Source organism: Dipteris shenzhenensis, chromosome 11 (assembly GCF_047967505.1).
Source record: "Dipteris shenzhenensis isolate YYH24624 ecotype China chromosome 11, Dip_SZ_1.0, whole genome shotgun sequence".
NCBI classification, from domain to species: domain Eukaryota; kingdom Viridiplantae; phylum Streptophyta; class Polypodiopsida; order Gleicheniales; family Dipteridaceae; genus Dipteris; species Dipteris shenzhenensis.
Genome location: NC_141606.1, coordinates 6,025,463 through 6,044,628, shown reverse-complemented (window position 1 = coordinate 6,044,628; position 19,166 = coordinate 6,025,463). Strand labels below are relative to the sequence as shown.

Here is a 19,166-nt window from a genome sequence, read left to right as displayed (position 1 = left end):
GAGGTAATGAAGGCTTTCACATTCATTAGGGGTTGCAAGGTTTAGGAGGAGTTTAAGGATTAGGAGGTTCCAGGGTTAGAAGGAGATTTCAGGGTTTAGAAGGAGGTTCCAAGGTTTAGAAGGAGGTTCCAGGGTTAGAAGGAGTTCCAGGGTTAGAAAGAGTTCCAAGGTTTAGAAGGAGTTCCAAGGTTTAGAAGGAGGTTCCAGGGTTAGAAGGAGTTCCAAGGTTTAGAAGGAGGTTCCAAGGTTTAGGGTAGAGTATATGGTGGAGAACTCGTCTCCCTCGTAGATCATGGAGTTTAAGGGTTGAGGAACAAAGGGTTTAGGGGGAGCATAGGAGTGGGAGAGGAAGAAGGTGTAAGAGCATGGGGGAAAGAAGGGAGAGGAGGGAGGAGGAGGAGGAGAGAGGAGGAGGAGGAGGAGGAGGGAGGAGGAGGAGGAAGAGGGAGGAGGAGAAGGGAGGAGGAGAGGGGAGGAGGAGTTGCAAGGTTAGGACATGCTTTTGGATGTGGAGTGCAAGGAAGCATGGACACTTGAGACAATTGCTTGGAATACCAAAGTAGAACTCAACACAATGCCCCAAAGAGTCCAGGCTTCATTCCATTATGGGGTATTTATACAAGTTGGAGAGCTTCTCTCTCTACATGTAGGAATTGTAACACATTCTCTCTCTACATGTAGAACTTGCATATAGAAGTTGCATGTAGAAGTCGTACGTAGAACTTGCATGTAGAACTCGTATGTACAAGTTGCATGTAGAAGTTGTATGTAGAAGTCGTATGTAGAACTTGCATGTAGAACTTGCATGTACAAGTCGTATGTAGGAGTTGTATGTAGAAGTCGTATGTAGAACTTGCATGTAGAACTCGCATGTACAAGTCGTATGTAGAACTTGCATGTAGAACTCGCATGTACAACTCACATGTACAACTCACATGTAGGAGTTGCATGTAGGAGTTGTATGTAGAAGTTGTATGTAGAACTTACATGTAGAACTCGCATGTAGAACTTGCATGTAGAACTCGCATGTAGAACTTGCATGTCCAACTCGCATGTAGGAGTTGCATGTAGAACTTGTATGTAGAAGTCGTATGTAGAACTTGCATGTAGAACTCGCATGTACAACTCGCATGTAGGAGTTGCATGTAGGAGTTGTATGTAGAAGTCATATGCAGAACTTGCATGTAGAATATGCAAGTTGGATTTCTAAGAGGGATTTATGCAAGTACAAGTGGAGCTTTGTTGCTACTGTACACACACATTCTGTTCTACCTAAGTCCATGTTGGCACAGAGTCAACAAGAAGCCATGGATGTGCAGAGTTGGTGTCAATGGCGTTGAGGTGGTGCTGTGGCGGGGTTGAGCCTATTGGTTGATGCTTGGAGTATTGCCTTCGCTTCTATTGGCCTTCCGATTGCTATGCACAGATTATGTGCATTGCCTAGCTATAGTTGTTGGTGACAGCTGCCAATCCATTTGGTTGGAGCTAAGGTGCTCCCACAGTTGTTGTAGATCTCGCTTGTGGCTGGAGAAGAGCTATTGTTGCTACTTAGAGCTAGCTCACTGCCTATGGTCATAACCAAGGGACTAGAAAAGCAAGAGAATCGACCTAAAGGGAGAAATAAAAAAATGACTGCGGGAAGAGGAGGAATCTTTCTCTCACACACAACCTTTGAAACTCTATCTCTCACTATTCTAGGCTTAGCTAAAACCTAAGCTCTGATACCATGTTGAAGTGAGGGATCAAGCTAAGCCTACTCTAATGTATGAAGAGCAAGATGATAAAGGAGGATCGAAGCACCATGAGACAGACCTAAGATGGACAATACTCAATCTATTGCAATATGCTATATCAATAATACATGATAGGCTTCTTATATAGAGAGAGCCTTTAGAATAGTCAATACATGTGGGATCCTCTCATCCACATCCTCTCCCCTTAAGGCATTTATATAGCTGGGTTGGGAGACTTGCTACCCTCCCACTCTTTTCACCTTTGTTTCTTACATTAGTTCATGCAACTCTGGGTGCCTATAGTTGCTATGGTTACACAATCCACCATTGGATTTTGCTATGAGCAGACAATCATGATACTGACACCCCCTTAAATGACACCTTGTAAAGGTGAGGGGGAGGAGCGGTGGCACATGCAGAGTCCCAAATTAAATATTCCAGCTAGCACTCACCTTGCCGATAGCCTAGCCTAGCATATGCAGTCATATACATCATTGTTTGGCCACCCATGACATGCAATTAGATGGTTGCCATGGGAGAATTTCTTGGTCATCGTAGCTAAGATCATAGGAATCTAATTGCAAGCAAACTACCATTTTGAATGGCATTGTAACTGTAAATTCTATAATTCTAACGGCTTGGTTTCGTAGTATTCTTATAGTTTGATTCAGGCTCAATGCTAATCTGAGATTGCAGTCCTAAAATTGTTATAACAGTTTGATGTAAGCTAATTTGAGGCGCATAATTTGGATGGTCATGAACACTCACATGCAAAGCTATTGTTTACCTAGTGGCTATAATTGTCCAAATGATCTTCAATCATCCACAATCTTAGAGCTTAGACATCAATCCATTTCAAGGACATTTCAAGTTAAAATGTGAATTTTAAAGATCTAAGTCTGCAAATTAGATGGTCCCAAGTCTGCAATGTCAATCTTCAAAATCTAAGCCTACAAATTAGATGGTCTCTTAGAGCTACCCACTTGGAATAGATATCGGCCCATTTGAAGGACAATACTCCAATGTGGATCTTTCCAATGCGATGGGTCCTGAGTTTACTTTCCCAACATTTGTGAACAACCGTATTGATCCCCCTTTTTGCACTACTATGAGGAAAATAAAACAAAACATAGTACATGCAAAAATGCCGTATAAACAAAACAATTTCAACCACCTGGCTGGTTTAGGATAGTCACATATAATGAAGCTAATAATTAAACTCATCAATTAAAATAATCAAGGCAATAATTCAATTAATGAAGCTACTAGTAAAGAAAAACAACTAGGCTAGTTTAGGATAGTCACAATTTCAACCACCGAGCTTGTGCTTGAATTGAACCAGCTCAGTAATATATTGTTGTACGTGCAAAAAACACAATCTAATTAAACTAATCAAGCTAATTAAACTAATCAAAGCTAATAGAAAACAAAACAATTTCTACCACTGGGCTGCTTTAGGACAATCACATAACTGATGTCTGACCTGAACAGCTCTCAGTGACATATAGTAATTAGAATATGTTGCTCTTCACTTTTGTATTTCTGTCCAACCACAATTTTAATCCTGTAAAACTGATGTTTGACTTGAACCAGCTTGGTAATGTTCCGACCCCCGAGCTGGTTTAGAATGATCAAGTTTAGAAATTAATTAGTATATGACCCGAACCAATGGTGGATAATCAAATTTAAATTATTTATCTACTAGGAATACATCAATTTCAACCACTAGACAAGTCTTCAATTAGACAATAAAAATATATTAATGTTCTGTTGCAAAATATATTGCTTTCAATTTTTGTTCAACCATACTGGTTTAGGGTAATCACATAATTGGTGTTTGACCTAAACCAGTGATGGTTGCTTTTATTCTAGCCATCAGTCTAGTTTAGGACAATTACATTAAGTCCAAGCCAGCCCGACGTAAAAATTAAACATTCCAAAACTCAATCACTGAAAACCACTGAGCTGATTTAGGACAATCGTATGATGTTCCAACCACTAGAACAATCACATTAAGTCCAAGGCAGCTCGATTTTGAAATTAAACCATTAAACTATTCTAAAACTCAATCACAAATACCCACTAGGCTGGTTTAGGCAACCACCACTGACCTGCATTGTATCCAGCATGTGTATGATGTGCTCATCCAACTTCTTGTGTCCTGTTTGCTTTCTACATATGTCCTTATTTAAGATCAAGATGATTGTGCATTGCTTTCTCTCTATGCCCAACCGTTGGAGCCATGTTGGTCCTTTTGATTGACATCATCTTTGACATTGTGCACCCAAGATGTTTTTCATGTGGGACACCGACATAGCTAATGTCACCCTCTTTGTAGCTAGTTGATCTAAGCTCATGTTCTTCCCTTTGATAGCGTGCAACTGGAATTGCTTCCTGTTTGTTGCTCTCGAAGAAGTCTTCTTCTTATTGTTGTTTCCCCATCTGCAAACGTTGCAAAAGTATCTTCCGTTCTCATTTCAATACCATGCCATTGCTTTCCTCGGCCCGCAATCTATTCCTTATGCCATGGCCAAGCTTTTCAACTTTCCTATCTCGTAGCCTCAACCTACTTCTCTTGCAAGCCGTCACGAGTTGCATCTTGCCATTGACGCCATGGCAACGATCAATGAACTGCCATGATAGAACCTCTAGAATAGAGACGAGCTAGCTTGTGAGGCAAGTAATGAATAGAAGACAACTTACCTGAGTCGTCCAACAGCAATGTTTTTATGCACTGCTTGTTGCTATACATCCTCTGGGTTGCAAGGGCCATCTCAGCATTCAACATCTTAATGCCAATGCTCCTTAGGGGGAGGGAGGTTTTGGATGCGTGTTTAAGGGCAGAATTGATGAGCATGGATTACAGTGCAGATTGTGGTATTCCAAGACTTGCAGGCGGGAGGTGCAAAAATTTCAAATTCACAGGAGTAGCAAAATTTTCAACCATCGGTGTTTCATCCTCCAACGATACACGTTAGCAATTGGAAATCCCAAGCAAGTGCAATGGGACCTAAATTGCTTCATAATACAAATAGGCCAAAGGGCACACTATTAGGTTTGATGCTCTATATAATGAAATGCAATGGCCTTTGCCATCCTTATGAGCCATATAGCAAGCTACATATAAAATGGATACGAAGAATCTGTTATTGTCTTTGTGATATTGAGCCAATGCGTCAAGGATCTACATACATACAAAGCATTGTTTTATGGAGTCTACAAGTTTAGTTAGTGTTCAACTTAGAAGGGGAAACTTTTGGATATCCATGTCAAGAAGGACAAATTACAAAAACAACCCTTTTTTGTGAAGGGCAATTTCTGGGGGACCTTTGTAGAAAATATACTACCATACTTGCAAAAATAAACATGAGAGAGAGAGAGAGGTAACATGGCAATCAGGAAGGTTTATTTTTTTATTTATTCAAAATTTTTAATGTGCATGTATGTGCCGCATTGTGAGAGCTCTAAAAGGTAGGCTCAAATGACTCCGCATGTAACACGAGAGGCTGACACAAACTTGACAATCATGTGTGTGTTAAATGACACTCATGGCCTTTGTGGATTGATCCCACAACCCACCACCTTCAATCCTCTAGCCTAACTTGCGCACATGCACGCGCACACACACACATACATACATACATATGCACATACATACATACATACATACACACACATACACATACACATGCACATGCACATACACAAACATAGATACATAGACACACTGACACACACACACACACACACACACACACACACACACACACACACACACACACACACACACACACACACACATATGCTCGCACGCACACACACATACATACATATATACATGCATACACATGTAAATATAATGCACGTAGAGACTGGCAAGGTGAGTATCAAAAGGCATGCATTGATAGAGGAAATGCATGCACTTTGGTGTTGATGAGTGTATAATGTTGAAGGATCAATTTGGATAATAATTGGCTATTGCTCTTGATGTTCTTAGTTTCGACAATCAAAGTGGCTATAAAAAGTTATCCACTACCCTACCCATCAAAATAATCCATCTTCAATAGTTGTAATTGATTTAGTTTATAACAATTGATAGTGTTGTGGCATACTCTCTCTGCTAGAATGTATGGTTGTCTCTTCTTCTTCTTTAGGGAGTTTGGCTTATGACCCTGAGCTATGTTCCTAACTATTGTATTCGACTTTCATGTCTCTTAGTAACCATTTGTAGCACCTTTGACTTTGAGAGCATAGTACTGCTTACACATCACTACAAGGTCCTATTTCATGATGGTATTAGAGAATATCAAGATCTTTGTGCGTGTGTTATGGTGTGTGCAATAGATATCTAGTGAAGCTCTCTCTCTCTCTCTCTCTCTCTCTCTCTTCAAGGTTTGAGGTCGACAATAGATCAATCTCGACCGTCCGATTAACGAGAATTATTCTTAAGAAAACAACACCGATTAGCCAACCTATAGCGTTGTTGAAAACTAATTGCACCTTACAACGGCACATAGCCAATTACCAACAAGAATAAATTGATAGAACAAAGGTGCAATTAACACATAAGCATACCTCAACTTAATTTTACAAATAATATTTTGCCACCAGTGAACATATCGAAACTTAACATTACATTATAAAGATGTAACCCACAACAGCAAGTGAACATATGTCAAAAGCCAATACATAACCTCCAAATCCCATTACAATGTTATTTGAACAAAAAGAAACCAAAACCAAACAAAGTTCCGCACACTTAGTTTTGGGTCACAACATATTCACTTTTTCTCAAACTGATCTATAGCCGGGACCAGCACTCTTCTCAAACCGATCCACAACCAAAATAGCATTGTAGAAATTGAAGATGCAACCCTTAAAAGAACATGTTATTATGTAACCAGAAGAACCATCACCACCGTGAAATCCTTCAACAGACGAGTCGAAACCTTTGGCCACCAGCGAACCATCTCCTTCAAGAAACCCTCATCCTCATGAAGCGGTTGCCCAAAATGAGACACATCTTTAAAGTGTTTCACAACAGGAATATCGGAATCATGCGAAGCAACATCAATAGAGTCCACAGAACAAGAACCACCAACCGCAATAGGAATGCCTGGAACACCAGAAGTGACAACATTAACGCCAATCCAAGCACCTTAAGAAACACCTTCGGTACCATCTGAAATTTCACCAATAGAACCAAACGATACTCCACCACCTCGACTAGGAAAAACCTCACCCGCAGAGAAATCCGACAAATGAGATCCACGTTGAACTTCCCGAGCACGTCCACCCAAACCACCAGAATTGAGTGCCAAAACAAGAGAAGATATTTGAACAAAAGAAGATATGTGATTGTTGACACAACCACTTAAAGAAACCCCATCCACAAACTTGTGAATATTGCACCACCAAAATAGCTTCATAGGATCTCCTCCTTCCATGCTCATCATATGGCCTTTCTATCAAACTTTCACATGCACGCAATTGCACATCCTCCGTACCATCATACTTATAGAACGACGAACCTCATCAATGAACCAAAAATTTAGTGGCAACTTCCATATGCACACCAGCAAAAGCAAGGCGACAAAATGCTATGGAACATAAACTCTTATTGGTAAACTTCCCCCTCTCACCACCTCCCATAATATTTATCATGCTAGCAACCAAACCCTTCAGAGTCTTAACACCCACCCAATTCCAATTGTACTACATCTACACACAACACAAAAGCCAGATTAAACACAACTAAAACACATAAAACTACAACCAATCAACAAAAGCAAACCACAAAACAACTTACAACTGAACGAGGATTGTCAACAATCAACTGCAGAGACGTGTACAAAAGATTATCGTCACTAGCCACGACACCAGGCATGTGTTTCATTAATCGATCAAAAGTAAAAATATAACCCACCTCGTTACTCTTTAGAGGCTTTCATAGATGGTCAGCCTTATACCATTTCATACTCATTGCATGATTCTTGGTTAAATGCTCATCAAACCTACAAAACAAGCTAGTACCCTCATAAACTATGAAAACAAAAAACACCACCACAAGCAAAACAACTCAAATGCAAGCCACAAATAGCTCACTGAAGAAAATCACCAAAAACATCACAACCCCGAACCCGCCACTGAACATAATAAAGTTCGCTCCGCCACGAATAGCAAAATACAGAAACAAGTAGAAGGCAAATCTCTTTAGAAGCCCGCGAGGATGAAAGGGCAAAAAATCCACATCATTTAACACTAAAACGTCATCCTTCAAACCTACCACTTCGCTCTTCTTTGTAGCTTTCAATCCATCAACCCGAACTAACCAATTCATAGAACTAGTCAGAGCAGAACAAGCTTTGGCAAACAATTTGTAAATAGATGCAACATAGCGGTCTTGACACCTTCGAATGATGCGATTATAAGGCTTAAACAGAGCAAGAAGAGTCACAAGAGGATACAAACCTCCCTCACCCTTTTTCTTGCAAACCTAAAGTATAAAATGGCTTAACCAGTCACAAAACAATTTCGAACCTAGCTCCTTGAAGCATCCAACCCCTCTATAACACGCCATGCATCAAATCTCCTTCTCGCCCAATTATCTTCATCAAAACAACAATTCAAACCACTAGCCTCCACTTCCTTCTCCAAAGACTTGTCAAGTGGAAGAAAACCAACCACGAAACCTGTAGTACCAGACCTGACATGCACAGTTTCAACAAAACCAAAACTCATCAACAACAAACCTGGAAACACAAAATGAAACCACAAACCAAACTATAACAAAAAACAACCTCCACGGTCCCTAAAATCTTTGTCGGCCCCACATGCAACATCACCCGAAACCGTAGACACAAGCGCATAAACACAAACATCATCATCCTCACTCAAACACACCACCAAACCACCACAAGAGGGGATTGAGTGGATGCCCTACCCAAGGCTGTAGGCTCTCCATTCAAGGAAAGTGGCACTTCGGAGCCGAAAGGATCCATATTGCTGATAACTTCCTCCTCAGAAACATCGGAGCCCCCAACATCCACTGCACCAACAACACCACCACCCCTTGAAACCACCTTATTCGCCAACATCCACCTCCTCTAGAAAGAAGAACGATCACATAGTCTTTCCATTTCCAGGAAACGACGACTTGACTACACGCTTAAAGACAGACCTCGAAACCCATGAAGTTCTCACCCTCTCACACTGAGTGACTGAATTGAAGAGAAGCCTTGCAGACTCACACAAAAGAGAAGGCCATGCAATGGAAACGACAGGTACATATGCTAAACAATATTGCACACGTGTCCCACTCACCAACAACACCACTAAAGAGCCAAAAATCAAATTCTGCCACCAAAATATCCACCAATGCAACTGGCCAAACCAACATGTGTCTCCCTTGGAGCCTCGATGATTGGGGTTGGCATTTCCTTGTTCAGAAGTGGCTGAAAATTGGTTCGTGGCCTCTTGATCGCTTGTCGATTTTCGTCCACTTCTTGGTTGGGAAATGCCTCCCCCAATCATTTCCCTTAGAGCTTGTGAGGAGACTTGTTGGTTACAGGAGTGACTATTGTCGTTGGGTGTGATGACCTTGTGAGGGCCTTGCTTTGTGGCCTGATGTAAAAAAAGTATTATTATTATTCTCTCTCTCTCTCTCTCTCTCTCACACACACACACACACACGCACGCACGCACGCATTTTTGGCTTGCCATGGGGAGGCCTAAGTTGAGGCAATGCCCACCAAAGCGAAATTGCTTATTTTTGTATTTCTTTTATATTTCCCGCGAATAGTTGGCGGTTCTACCATTTTGTCCCACTTCTTCTTATTTCTATTTCAACTCTCTCTCTCTCTCTCTCTCTCCCTCTCCCCAACACCCCCCCTCTCTTTCTCTCTCTCTCTCTCTCTCTCTCTCTCTCTCTCTTTCTCAAGCTCTCAAGTTTCCCCCCCACTCTCGATCTCCAAGCCCACATTATCGTGATGCAGCCAAGAAGCTGCACGCTTGCTCCAACTCCTTTTGGGCATGCATTATGAATGCCAAAAGTCATTCAACTTGTTTTAACATGAGGCCACATGGAGTTGTGTAAAGCTTAGTAGACGGTCATGGTACTCGTTTGCATCGGGTTGAGTTGGGTCATGCTACTCGTTTGCATCAAATCAGGGTGAGATCTGCCGCCACCCGGCGTGAACCTAACCTCAGTTAAAATATCAGACATGATCGTCTTCAACACCGTCAATGCCCAGTAGTGCCTTGGCCAATTGCAATGGGTCTAAGGCCAACCGTGCTGCATCAGATTCTGTGGTTGCTCTGGGACATCTTCTCCACTGTTGCCTCTTCTTCCTTTAGCTCATGTATGCTGGCTTTTCGTGAAGTATTCTCACGGCAATCATCTTCCCATAATCCTACCATCACTGCAGCTGCCCACAAGCTCGGTACCATTTCATTGTACGAAGGCATAGTTTGGCATGAGCGGAAGAGTCCAGTCCCTCATAAATTCACGTACAATGTCCGATACGCGCTCGTAAACCTTGATTGCGCACCGTTCTGGTTCAAATCAACGGCTGCCAGGCACCATATGACCGCCACCGAGGCTCGCAAATTCGCTGGAACTACCGGTCCAGTGTAAGGGATGATTTTGCACGTAGAGGACGTATTGGAAGAGGAAGGAGCTTCGGGATTGGTCTTGCACTTAATATCAAGAGGACAAAAAACTAGCACATTTTTTTTTAAATGCTCGATCTTCCGGCTCTGCCATTTCATTCATCAGAGAGAATTAATAAAGAATTGTCTTGGCTTTGCTCTATTCTTGCTGAGTAATTTTCTTCGAGTTGTGATGTGCTGTTCGACACGTCTTACTTGAGGACAACTTCTTTTGTAGGTACTTGCTTACTGTTCCTACTAGCGTTGGTTATGAACAGAATCCACTCAGTGTGTATTACTGCTTTAACGATGACGAGACTTGCCTTTCTCGTTGCATAGCAGAGGTAAGCTATCATGGTTGAGTGCTATTCCATTCGACTGAGGGCATACTGAAGAAATGAGTAATAGCAAGTAAAAATAGGGAAGCCAAGGAATGAGGAGAGATTATCAGCCAGATTTGCATCCCGTTGTGATATGCATGTAAGACATTGGGTCTAGTCTTTCATTTTCATTTTTGTTTTAAACACATGGAGTATGACTGCTCTTTTGGTTTCATCTCTCTAGGACACCTTGTTCAATGCCTTGTGGTATTTGGGCCATCACTTTCGGAGTAGAGAATATTGATGTGAAGCGCATTTCCTCCTTTCGTCTTGCCTCTCCTTCCCCTAGTCTTTTTGGACCCTCGAGTAGTGAGAATACTGGAATTACCTTGGAGAGAGCACCTAACAACTTGGTTCCTTGAAACACAATGCCACCACGAATAGCAAAGAGATTGCTTTGCTTTGATTTCCCATACTATTGTGCAGTGAATTCTAGGTACATAATGCTGGGCTGTAGAACAAACCATACCCAATTTCCCAGGTGAACACATCATGTTGAGGAACTCCATACAATGAACTTGGAACCACTTGTCCATAGCCTCTGCTACACCAAGCAATGAACTGCTTACCACTCTCGCGTCCACAAGTCGTCTCTAGCTGTGGCACCTTATTGCTAGAAAGCAGTTATGGTCTAATTTTCTTGAGCAAGAGCTGCCATCAGATCATCTGACCTGTCATCTTGTGCCTATGTTGATGAGGGCATGTCTTCGTCTTTGGATTTGCCCTTGACCAACAATCTTTTGCTAGGTGACCTCTCTTCCCATAGGCATAGCACCAGGTCCGACATTTTTTCTGCACTATCGAAAGTGCCTGAGCACCGCCGTGAGACACCTTCAACTTACCTGGGATAGAACAGATTCCTCTTCTAAGGGAAGGGAGCATAGATAATCAAAATCCGATTGATTTGTCGTAACCTGGTACCACAACGTTCGAGAAACCGTATCATACTCTTCTGGAAGCTTTGGAGGATAATTGTAGCCAACTGAGTAGAGATAAGGCAACACCCATTGCCAGTAGCATGGTCATGGTTGACGTTGGCCTTCATTATATCGACTGCATCAAGCTACCTGTACTGGAAAATCAAGACTGTAGAGCTGACCTTGCAAAGTGACAGCCTACATTAAAGAATCCCGAGCATAGAGATCCTTTAACTTGGACCACACTTTTGAAGCACTAGTCAAGGTTTGCAGCATCGGGGAGACCTAGGGAGGCTGGATGGGGATGTAGGAAGGGAGAAGAGGCTGCTACGATGCCTTCTTCAAAAATTCCGAATCCCTTACTGTCATACTTGCAACAGCCTTCTCGAGACAGTCGCCTTTGTCCGGACTAGCCATGCCCTCAGATTGCCTTTGACTATGGTCCACCTGCTTCCCGAGCTGTCCATGCTACACTATATTCTACAATCACCACACAATCAAGACATGGGCGATGGTGCCATCCATGTGCGATGTAATTTAGGGTGGCTCGGACTAACCTCAGAATCAAGCACTGATGCATAAATCTTGGACATGACATGTCCAATCATAATGGTCCCGTAGTTCCTCGGGCTCATGGGATCCCTTGCCTTATGGATGGGTGAGATAGTTAATAGTCCAGGTGCATGGGAACCCCAGACAAACAGCTTCCTTGCTAAGATTGGGGCTAGGAGATTAATCCCATGTGCAATGAATTTAGTGCGTAGGCCCTCGTGATCTTTCGCTCGGCCATTATGAAGTTTCATCATGGCATCCTTCACACCCCCCTAGTGAAGAGTGCGCAAGATGTGGGGCGTGGTATGTATGAGAGGTCAGGAGCTAGTTGATTTGGGATACCATAAAGCGTGCGTGCATAGTTATGCTAGGTGCGCAAGAGAGAGAGAGAGAGAGAGAGAGAGAGAGTGTGTGTGTGTGAGAGAGAGAGAGGGGAGAGATTAACGTCCGTAGAAAGCCTCACGGGCTTATGGGACAAATTACAAAGTACAAAACAAAATCCTTACATCATCTGGATATACCAAAGAGGGTCGAGGAGTGCACATGGCAACTCAGCTCGAGCTTATTTTAGCACACATCTAAGTTTAGTCCTATATCAAAATGGCCTTCATTACATTAGTTTAAGATTGAGGGTCTTTAGATTTAGATTTGAAATCTCGAACTAATGCTATTCCATCTCGGTAGACTGCCCATTTTCCAGATTTTTGTGCATCCTTGACTTTAGTGAGTTCATTATTCCTTTGTTTGAGTTGAGTCGGGGTGAGCTCCTCAGATATCCATATCTTTGTACCCTTCAACTTATTTGTTTGTTGGAGGATATTGACTCTCTCTGTCCTTTCATTGAAGTAAAACCTGCACTTGTGTCAATATGGGTTTCATCCCATTCAATTTGTGGTATATTCTTCTTGAGGCATATTATCTTCTCATCTTCTGTGAAATCTACATCTTCACTAGAGCAGCCAAAGCAATCCTTGGGCAGCCCCCCAACCCCCCAATGCGTAATATTTTCTTGTTATTTACTACTGCTTCTTGCTCTTTACCTTTTGCATAGAGATCTGCTCTAATAATTTTATTGCTGGCCACAATAGCCATCTCCTCCTTGGCTGAGCTAACTTGAGTATTGATCATCTCTTTGACTGTAGAAACAAGTGTTGGTGTTGCTGGAGAGGTGCTGCATTTTTCCATGACCTCTGCAATGATCTTCTGGTTGTCCTTACTCTCCATCTCCTTCACCTTTCTTCCAAGAGCTGCAACCATAAGCCTGAGCTCTCTAACTTCTTGCTGTAGGTAGTAAATTTGTTCCTGTGGATCTGATCCAATCTTTCTTTTGAATGTCAATGCATAGGGGCTAGGTGGCTGCAACGGAGGAATACGAAGGCTTATTGGTCGGGGTAGAGGCAAACAGCTTAGTCTTGGGAAACTCCATATTGGCCTGCATAAGTTTGAGAAACCCCCTTGTAGAAGCTAACCCCTTAGCTGGGCTAGGGGTTCAGCCCAGCCTAGGGTTGTAGGAAAGAGGACGACGCTGCTGGCGATGCCCTAGTCGAAAGGGAGTACGGGCCTTGTACGGAGTATGGGCTGTACGGAGGTATGGGGCCCTGCATGGCCATACGGCGAAGGCAAGGTGCTGACGGTGCTGACGACTGTTGTACGGGCCTGTATGGAGGTATGGACGTACAGCGATGGGAGAGGTATGGGCCTGTACGGGAGAGGTATGGCCGGTGAGAGGTACGGCCGACAGGAGAGGTACGGAAGCGAGAGAGAGAGAGAGAGAGAGAGAGAGAGAGAGAGAGAGAGAGAGAGAGAATGAGGCCACATAACTTCGTTTATAGCATGAAAACAGTGCCAACTGGATGTGTATGTGAGGATGAAATGGAGCAAGCCATGCGTGGCAGGTAGCCCTATTTATATTGTGGGGGTAGGGGTTGTAGACAGCTGACCTAGTTGGTTGATGGGTCTGCTTAACCCGACCCAGGTCGAGTTGAGTGACTCGACCCAGGTTTGGTCGGCTGACCCAACCTTGGTTAGGCCACTAACCCGACCTGGGTCAGCCACAATGCTGGCTTGGCTAGCCCCAGCCAGCGTGCACAAGACCAGCCTGAAAGAGGCCCTTTATTACCTTCTAACCTGCCCCTAACCCTGGCTAAATGCCTTGGTAGACAGCTCCCAAACTCGTTTCCAGGGCAGGCACATGTGAGATGCTCTTAATTTTAACTCACGAAGTTATTTTTTTTCCTCATTTACTCATTTTTTGTTTAATGTCAATTACCCCTTCTTTCCTTTTGTTCTTTCAGTTATTTAATAAAAAAATTGATTTTGCATGATTGGATATATTCTAGGCTTATGAAGGTATGTATACTCGTAACTACAGCTACACCTTTTTAAAGTAAAGTCTAGGTTTTTTCTAGGAACTGAGAGGTTGGCAAGGATAGATGTTCTTCAATAGAAACTAAGTGCCTCTTGTTGGAAAGGTCACCTCCCCATCTGTAAGTCCCCAAATGAGGAGAGCGTGGGGGAGGGAGACCTAGGGCAGGATGTGCCCAAAGAGAGATTACCTGGATGTGTGGATCTGGGACAGATCTGGAGTATTCATGGTTGGCGGGGTATCCCGAGGTACACAAGCCTACATGGAGAGCTATTGAGCGAGGTTTGTGGGCAGGCACATGGCCTACAACATGCTCTGGATATGGCGCAATGAAGGCAGGTGTGCAGCAGCAGGGTCAGCCTGTGTAGATAGGCTGATTGGACTGGGTATAGCCAGCCAGACAGGCCTGGTTATGGGCTGGCTAGTGGAATGTCCCCTGCATAAGAAAATAAGGCAGTACCCTGCCCTTTATATAGGGCTAGAGGCTGGTCGGCTGGCCAATCAAAGTCGGCTGGCCAATCAAAGTCGGCCAGCACACGCCCCAAAAGGGCAGCCCACAGCCCCATAAATGGGGAGCTGTGGGGTCGGTTGATGGACAGACAAAGTCGGCCAGGAAGCCCCTTCAAGTCGGTCAGTTTTGAGCCCCTTTGGGGCCCATAAAAGGAGCCCTTTGGTAGGGCATTCAACATCCAGCAACCAGCAGTTCCAGGGCAGAAAGGAGCAGCAGGAAGCCTACTCTCTGGGCCTATCTACAGGAGGTGAGAGAGTGCAACAGGTGCTGCAGACTTAGCTCTAGGGAGAGGCTGGACCTTGGCTGTCTTCTAGGGCAGCAAGGTGCTGAGATCATCATACCTTCTAGAGCAGCCATTCACAAGCAGGTTGGAGCAGTGGAACAGGGACCTGTGTGCTGCACACAAAGCTTGGCAGGGCTGCCCACCTAGGCTGATTCACAGGTAGTAAGGTGGAGAAGAGCACACTGGACGGAAAGTCTACAGACGCTCGAGGTGGAGCATGCGGGCTCGAGTCTAGAGATAGCCAGCAGATTGGAGAAGGATCTTGTGGTTAGATCAGACCACACCATTGGTGGGACTCTGGATCTATCTATTTTGTATTGTGTCCATAGTTTTGGACGGAAATATATATTTTGGTGGTTTCTCTATCTGGCTGGTTCATTGTCTATTGATGACTCTGCACATCTATATTATGCACATTAAGTTAAGAAGTTTGTGATTCCACACCCACACCACACTGTGTGAGCTCCTGGGCATTACTATAAGTCTTCCGCTGTGTGTACCCTCTGTTGGGTCATTTCTAACACCTCTTGCACAGAGCTAAGGCTTCATGTGGCTTATGTGAAAAACTAAATGAACTCTGATGTTTGTGGGAGTCAACATGCAGCACCAACTTGTCTTTGACTCAGAGTGAGTGGTCTAGAACATTTAGGAAATGCCCTTTGGAACTTTCTTGGTCCTTAAGAATATCGAATCATTAGGACGTGTTACATTACTAGCTGGTTGATAGGATGTCTGCTTCTCTATTGAGTTTAGTGTCTTTCATGGTTGAAGGCCGAGTCTTGACACATTGACCACACAATTGATATGCAATCCATTATAGCTGTAGCAGGCAGTCTTTTCAGGCAGTTCAGCTTATAAATGTAGCATTGCTCGGCTTGACACAATTAGGGAATCTGCAAGAGAAAGTCCTTCATACTCATCTATTACGCTTTTGTTGATGTACACACATTAAATTGATCAGAAGGTCTGCCACATAGCAAGATTCCCATAACTTCATAGATTATGTCCAATGTGCTGCAGTCGTGTGGGAAGATACGACTTGATCCTAACCTAAGTTGCAGGAAACATTCCCAGGAACCGTTTCTGAAATGGCATGGAAAAACCTAGGAAATGGAAAGGGTAAGCTTATTGAACTTAATTCTAGAGACAAGAGTAACTCAAGGAGGGAAATGAATTTGGCATTAGTGTATGTAATTATACAAGTAGTAGATTTAAAATTCTCACTGCAGCCTTTAAAGATCCATATATGGAAGGGAGTTTTCAAGGAGTTTCCAAGTTTCGGTTATTGCAATATATGGAGAATATTGGGAAATGGAGTTTCTAAACATGGATAGGTGTTTCCCACAACTTAGATCCAAACCACTAGTGTTTACATTGATTTTCCCTTTGTATATATGCCATCTTTAGATATTGAACTTCAAATTCATTAGCTCATGGATCCATTGTAATTCGAAGAAATTACATTGGAGTTATAATGTTCAACAAGAAGTGTCCCTTTATATGTATTTCATCATTATTATATACATAGGCCTTTCCTTTAAAGCTAGAAGTCTACCCCAGTTGGTGAATAAGGGATTTTACATAGTGGACTTCCCTAGTATCTACCCATAGATTCATCAATACTGCATAGTGCTATGAAAGCATGGCATCATGCATGAGCATAGCTCAAGTTCATGTTGCCTTTTGGGCCTGGTAGTTTTGCAATTGAAGATGTTCACGTATTTAACAACCATTGTAGCTTGTTTAAAGGGAACGTTGACTAGTTTTTATTAGCCTTCTTCTAAGAGTTAGCCTTCATCATAGCTGAGCCAATGCGCTTTCGCTCTAAAGTCCTACTTAATGGAAACCTAGTATGTAGACCTTTGCTTAAAGGATGTCTCACGTGTATGAGAGAGGATATGTTAACAACAGCCTAGACCAACCACTGGGATGCTAACAATTTCGGTGAATGTTTTAATAGTAACTAGTCCTTGTTATGGATGATTGATTTAATCTTGTGGGTGAGTGGTAACTATAATGAGCTTTAGAATTGCAATATTCATTCTTCTTTTAATGATGAATTTTTGGCAAACTCGTGTTCATTTATTATATATATGTGTGTGTCTGTGTAGAGCAATCACAAATCTAGCACAATACACTATTGTCACTAAGGCTTAAACCATGTGCCATGGCAAAATCACTCCACTTTTGTGCAATAAGATATGATGGAACTGTATTTCTTGTTTGTATGTTGCCTTCGGTTTCATTGACATTTTGCAATTAGGTTTTGGGAAGTGCTCGAGTTTTAAAAATACGATTTCACCTTACAAAAGGCTAACAATCTGATGACTCTTTTATCGTGAAAAGCTTCATGGTTTCTTGGTTGGTGCTTTGATGTAAATGTGCTGCAAGATTTTGGACTACCTTTTGATTAGCCTTCTCCTTTAGTGCTAGCCTTCATCATGGCTGAGTCTGCCCTTCACCTCCGGAGTGCCGACAGAAACTCAGTACGAAGACTTTGTATAAATGGATGCTCAAGTATGTGTGGGTGTGTGGATTTGTATGTGTGAGAGCATATTTTTATACTATGGTCTACACCCACTGTTGAGCGTTGATGACGTCAGTGGGGATGTCATAGTAGCTAGTCCCTGCTATGCATGATGGAGTTTATGGTTTTCAACCTTGTGAGTGACTATCATGAGATTGAAACTGCACTATGTTGTGTTTTTAGAGGATGAGTTTGGGAATGTTCGTGGATTCATCTAGGTATGTGCTGCAAGATTAATGGTTATTATGGCCTGAACTAGTTGTAAAGCTCAAGGGAATCTTGGTATATAGCATCAAAAGTAGTTTATAATGGTGAATTATTGTTATTGTAGGTGACCAATACACCATGGGCTGAGAGGGTTATATTCATGTTTGATGCCAAGGGAGATTGTGTTGCAAAACCACTTCATGTCAGCCCTTTCATGGTACATTTTCCCATCTTTGATAGTTTATGCATTCTGTATGTTTATGTTTATATTTTCACATTTGAACATGGATATGAAACAAACACACACACACACACACACACTTTTTTAATAGTAATATCCAATGCTTTATTTATATGCTCATAAATTTATAAGATGTGAAGTCTCCAAAATGGAGAGTATCCCGAAGATCAGAAACATAAAAAGAAAAGCTCTATGCAAGAAGCATCTATATCTACCCTCATGGCAGGCATCATATAAGGATTGCCGCAATGAGGCTCGGAAAGATTCATATGACTTGTGAATCTGTCGACCCAAGTATGCCAAATTATGCTCACTTCAGATTGTCCAAAGAGCCCAATATCTCACCCAAGAGAGAAATAGTGAGTATTGAGACAAAGACCTCATAAGTCTGCCAAATAACCAAAAATGTTTCCCAAATCTGTGACTCAGGAAACGGAGTCGAAGATGATTTGAAATTATCCCGAGGAGGTTCCTAGAACACTGGTAGTGCCAAAGCAAATGAGGGACAGTCTCTGAAGGAGCTTGACATTGTAAACATGTGGATGGGGCAATGCGGCGTTTGGCAAGTATGACTCCCACTGACAATGTGCCTATCATGCATCTCTAAAGAAAAAGTCTTTGTTTCAAAGGCATTTTACACTTCCACAATATCCGGAGATTCTTCCACCACCATGAGAGAGGCTTCCTAATATAGCCTGTAGGCTTTGATGGAGGTCAAGGCAGGGAGAGGAACAGGATGAGAGCATGTAGCAGAGGGTTGCAAGTGCCAATCCATAAGCCTGTCTGTGTCAGCCATAGGGG

The 19,166-nt window shown here is 42.7% G+C and overlaps 1 protein-coding gene across 2 annotated transcripts in view; it reads left to right on the top strand.

Annotated features, from left to right (window-relative positions):
* Positions 1-9,859: 9,859 nt before the first annotated feature.
* The window catches only part of LOC147896539 (DUF1365 family protein), a 58,385-nt gene continuing 49,078 nt past the window's right edge, over positions 9,860-19,166 (top strand). For both annotated transcript variants that reach the window (XM_087381507.1, XM_087381509.1), the window contains exons 1-3: positions 9,860-10,364; positions 10,621-10,726; positions 18,249-18,341. In XM_087381507.1, coding sequence (XP_087237633.1) covers positions 10,006-10,364; positions 10,621-10,726; positions 18,249-18,341 — 558 coding nt within the window. In that variant the 5' untranslated portion in view covers positions 9,860-10,005. The remainder of the gene's footprint in view (positions 10,365-10,620; positions 10,727-18,248; positions 18,342-19,166) is intronic.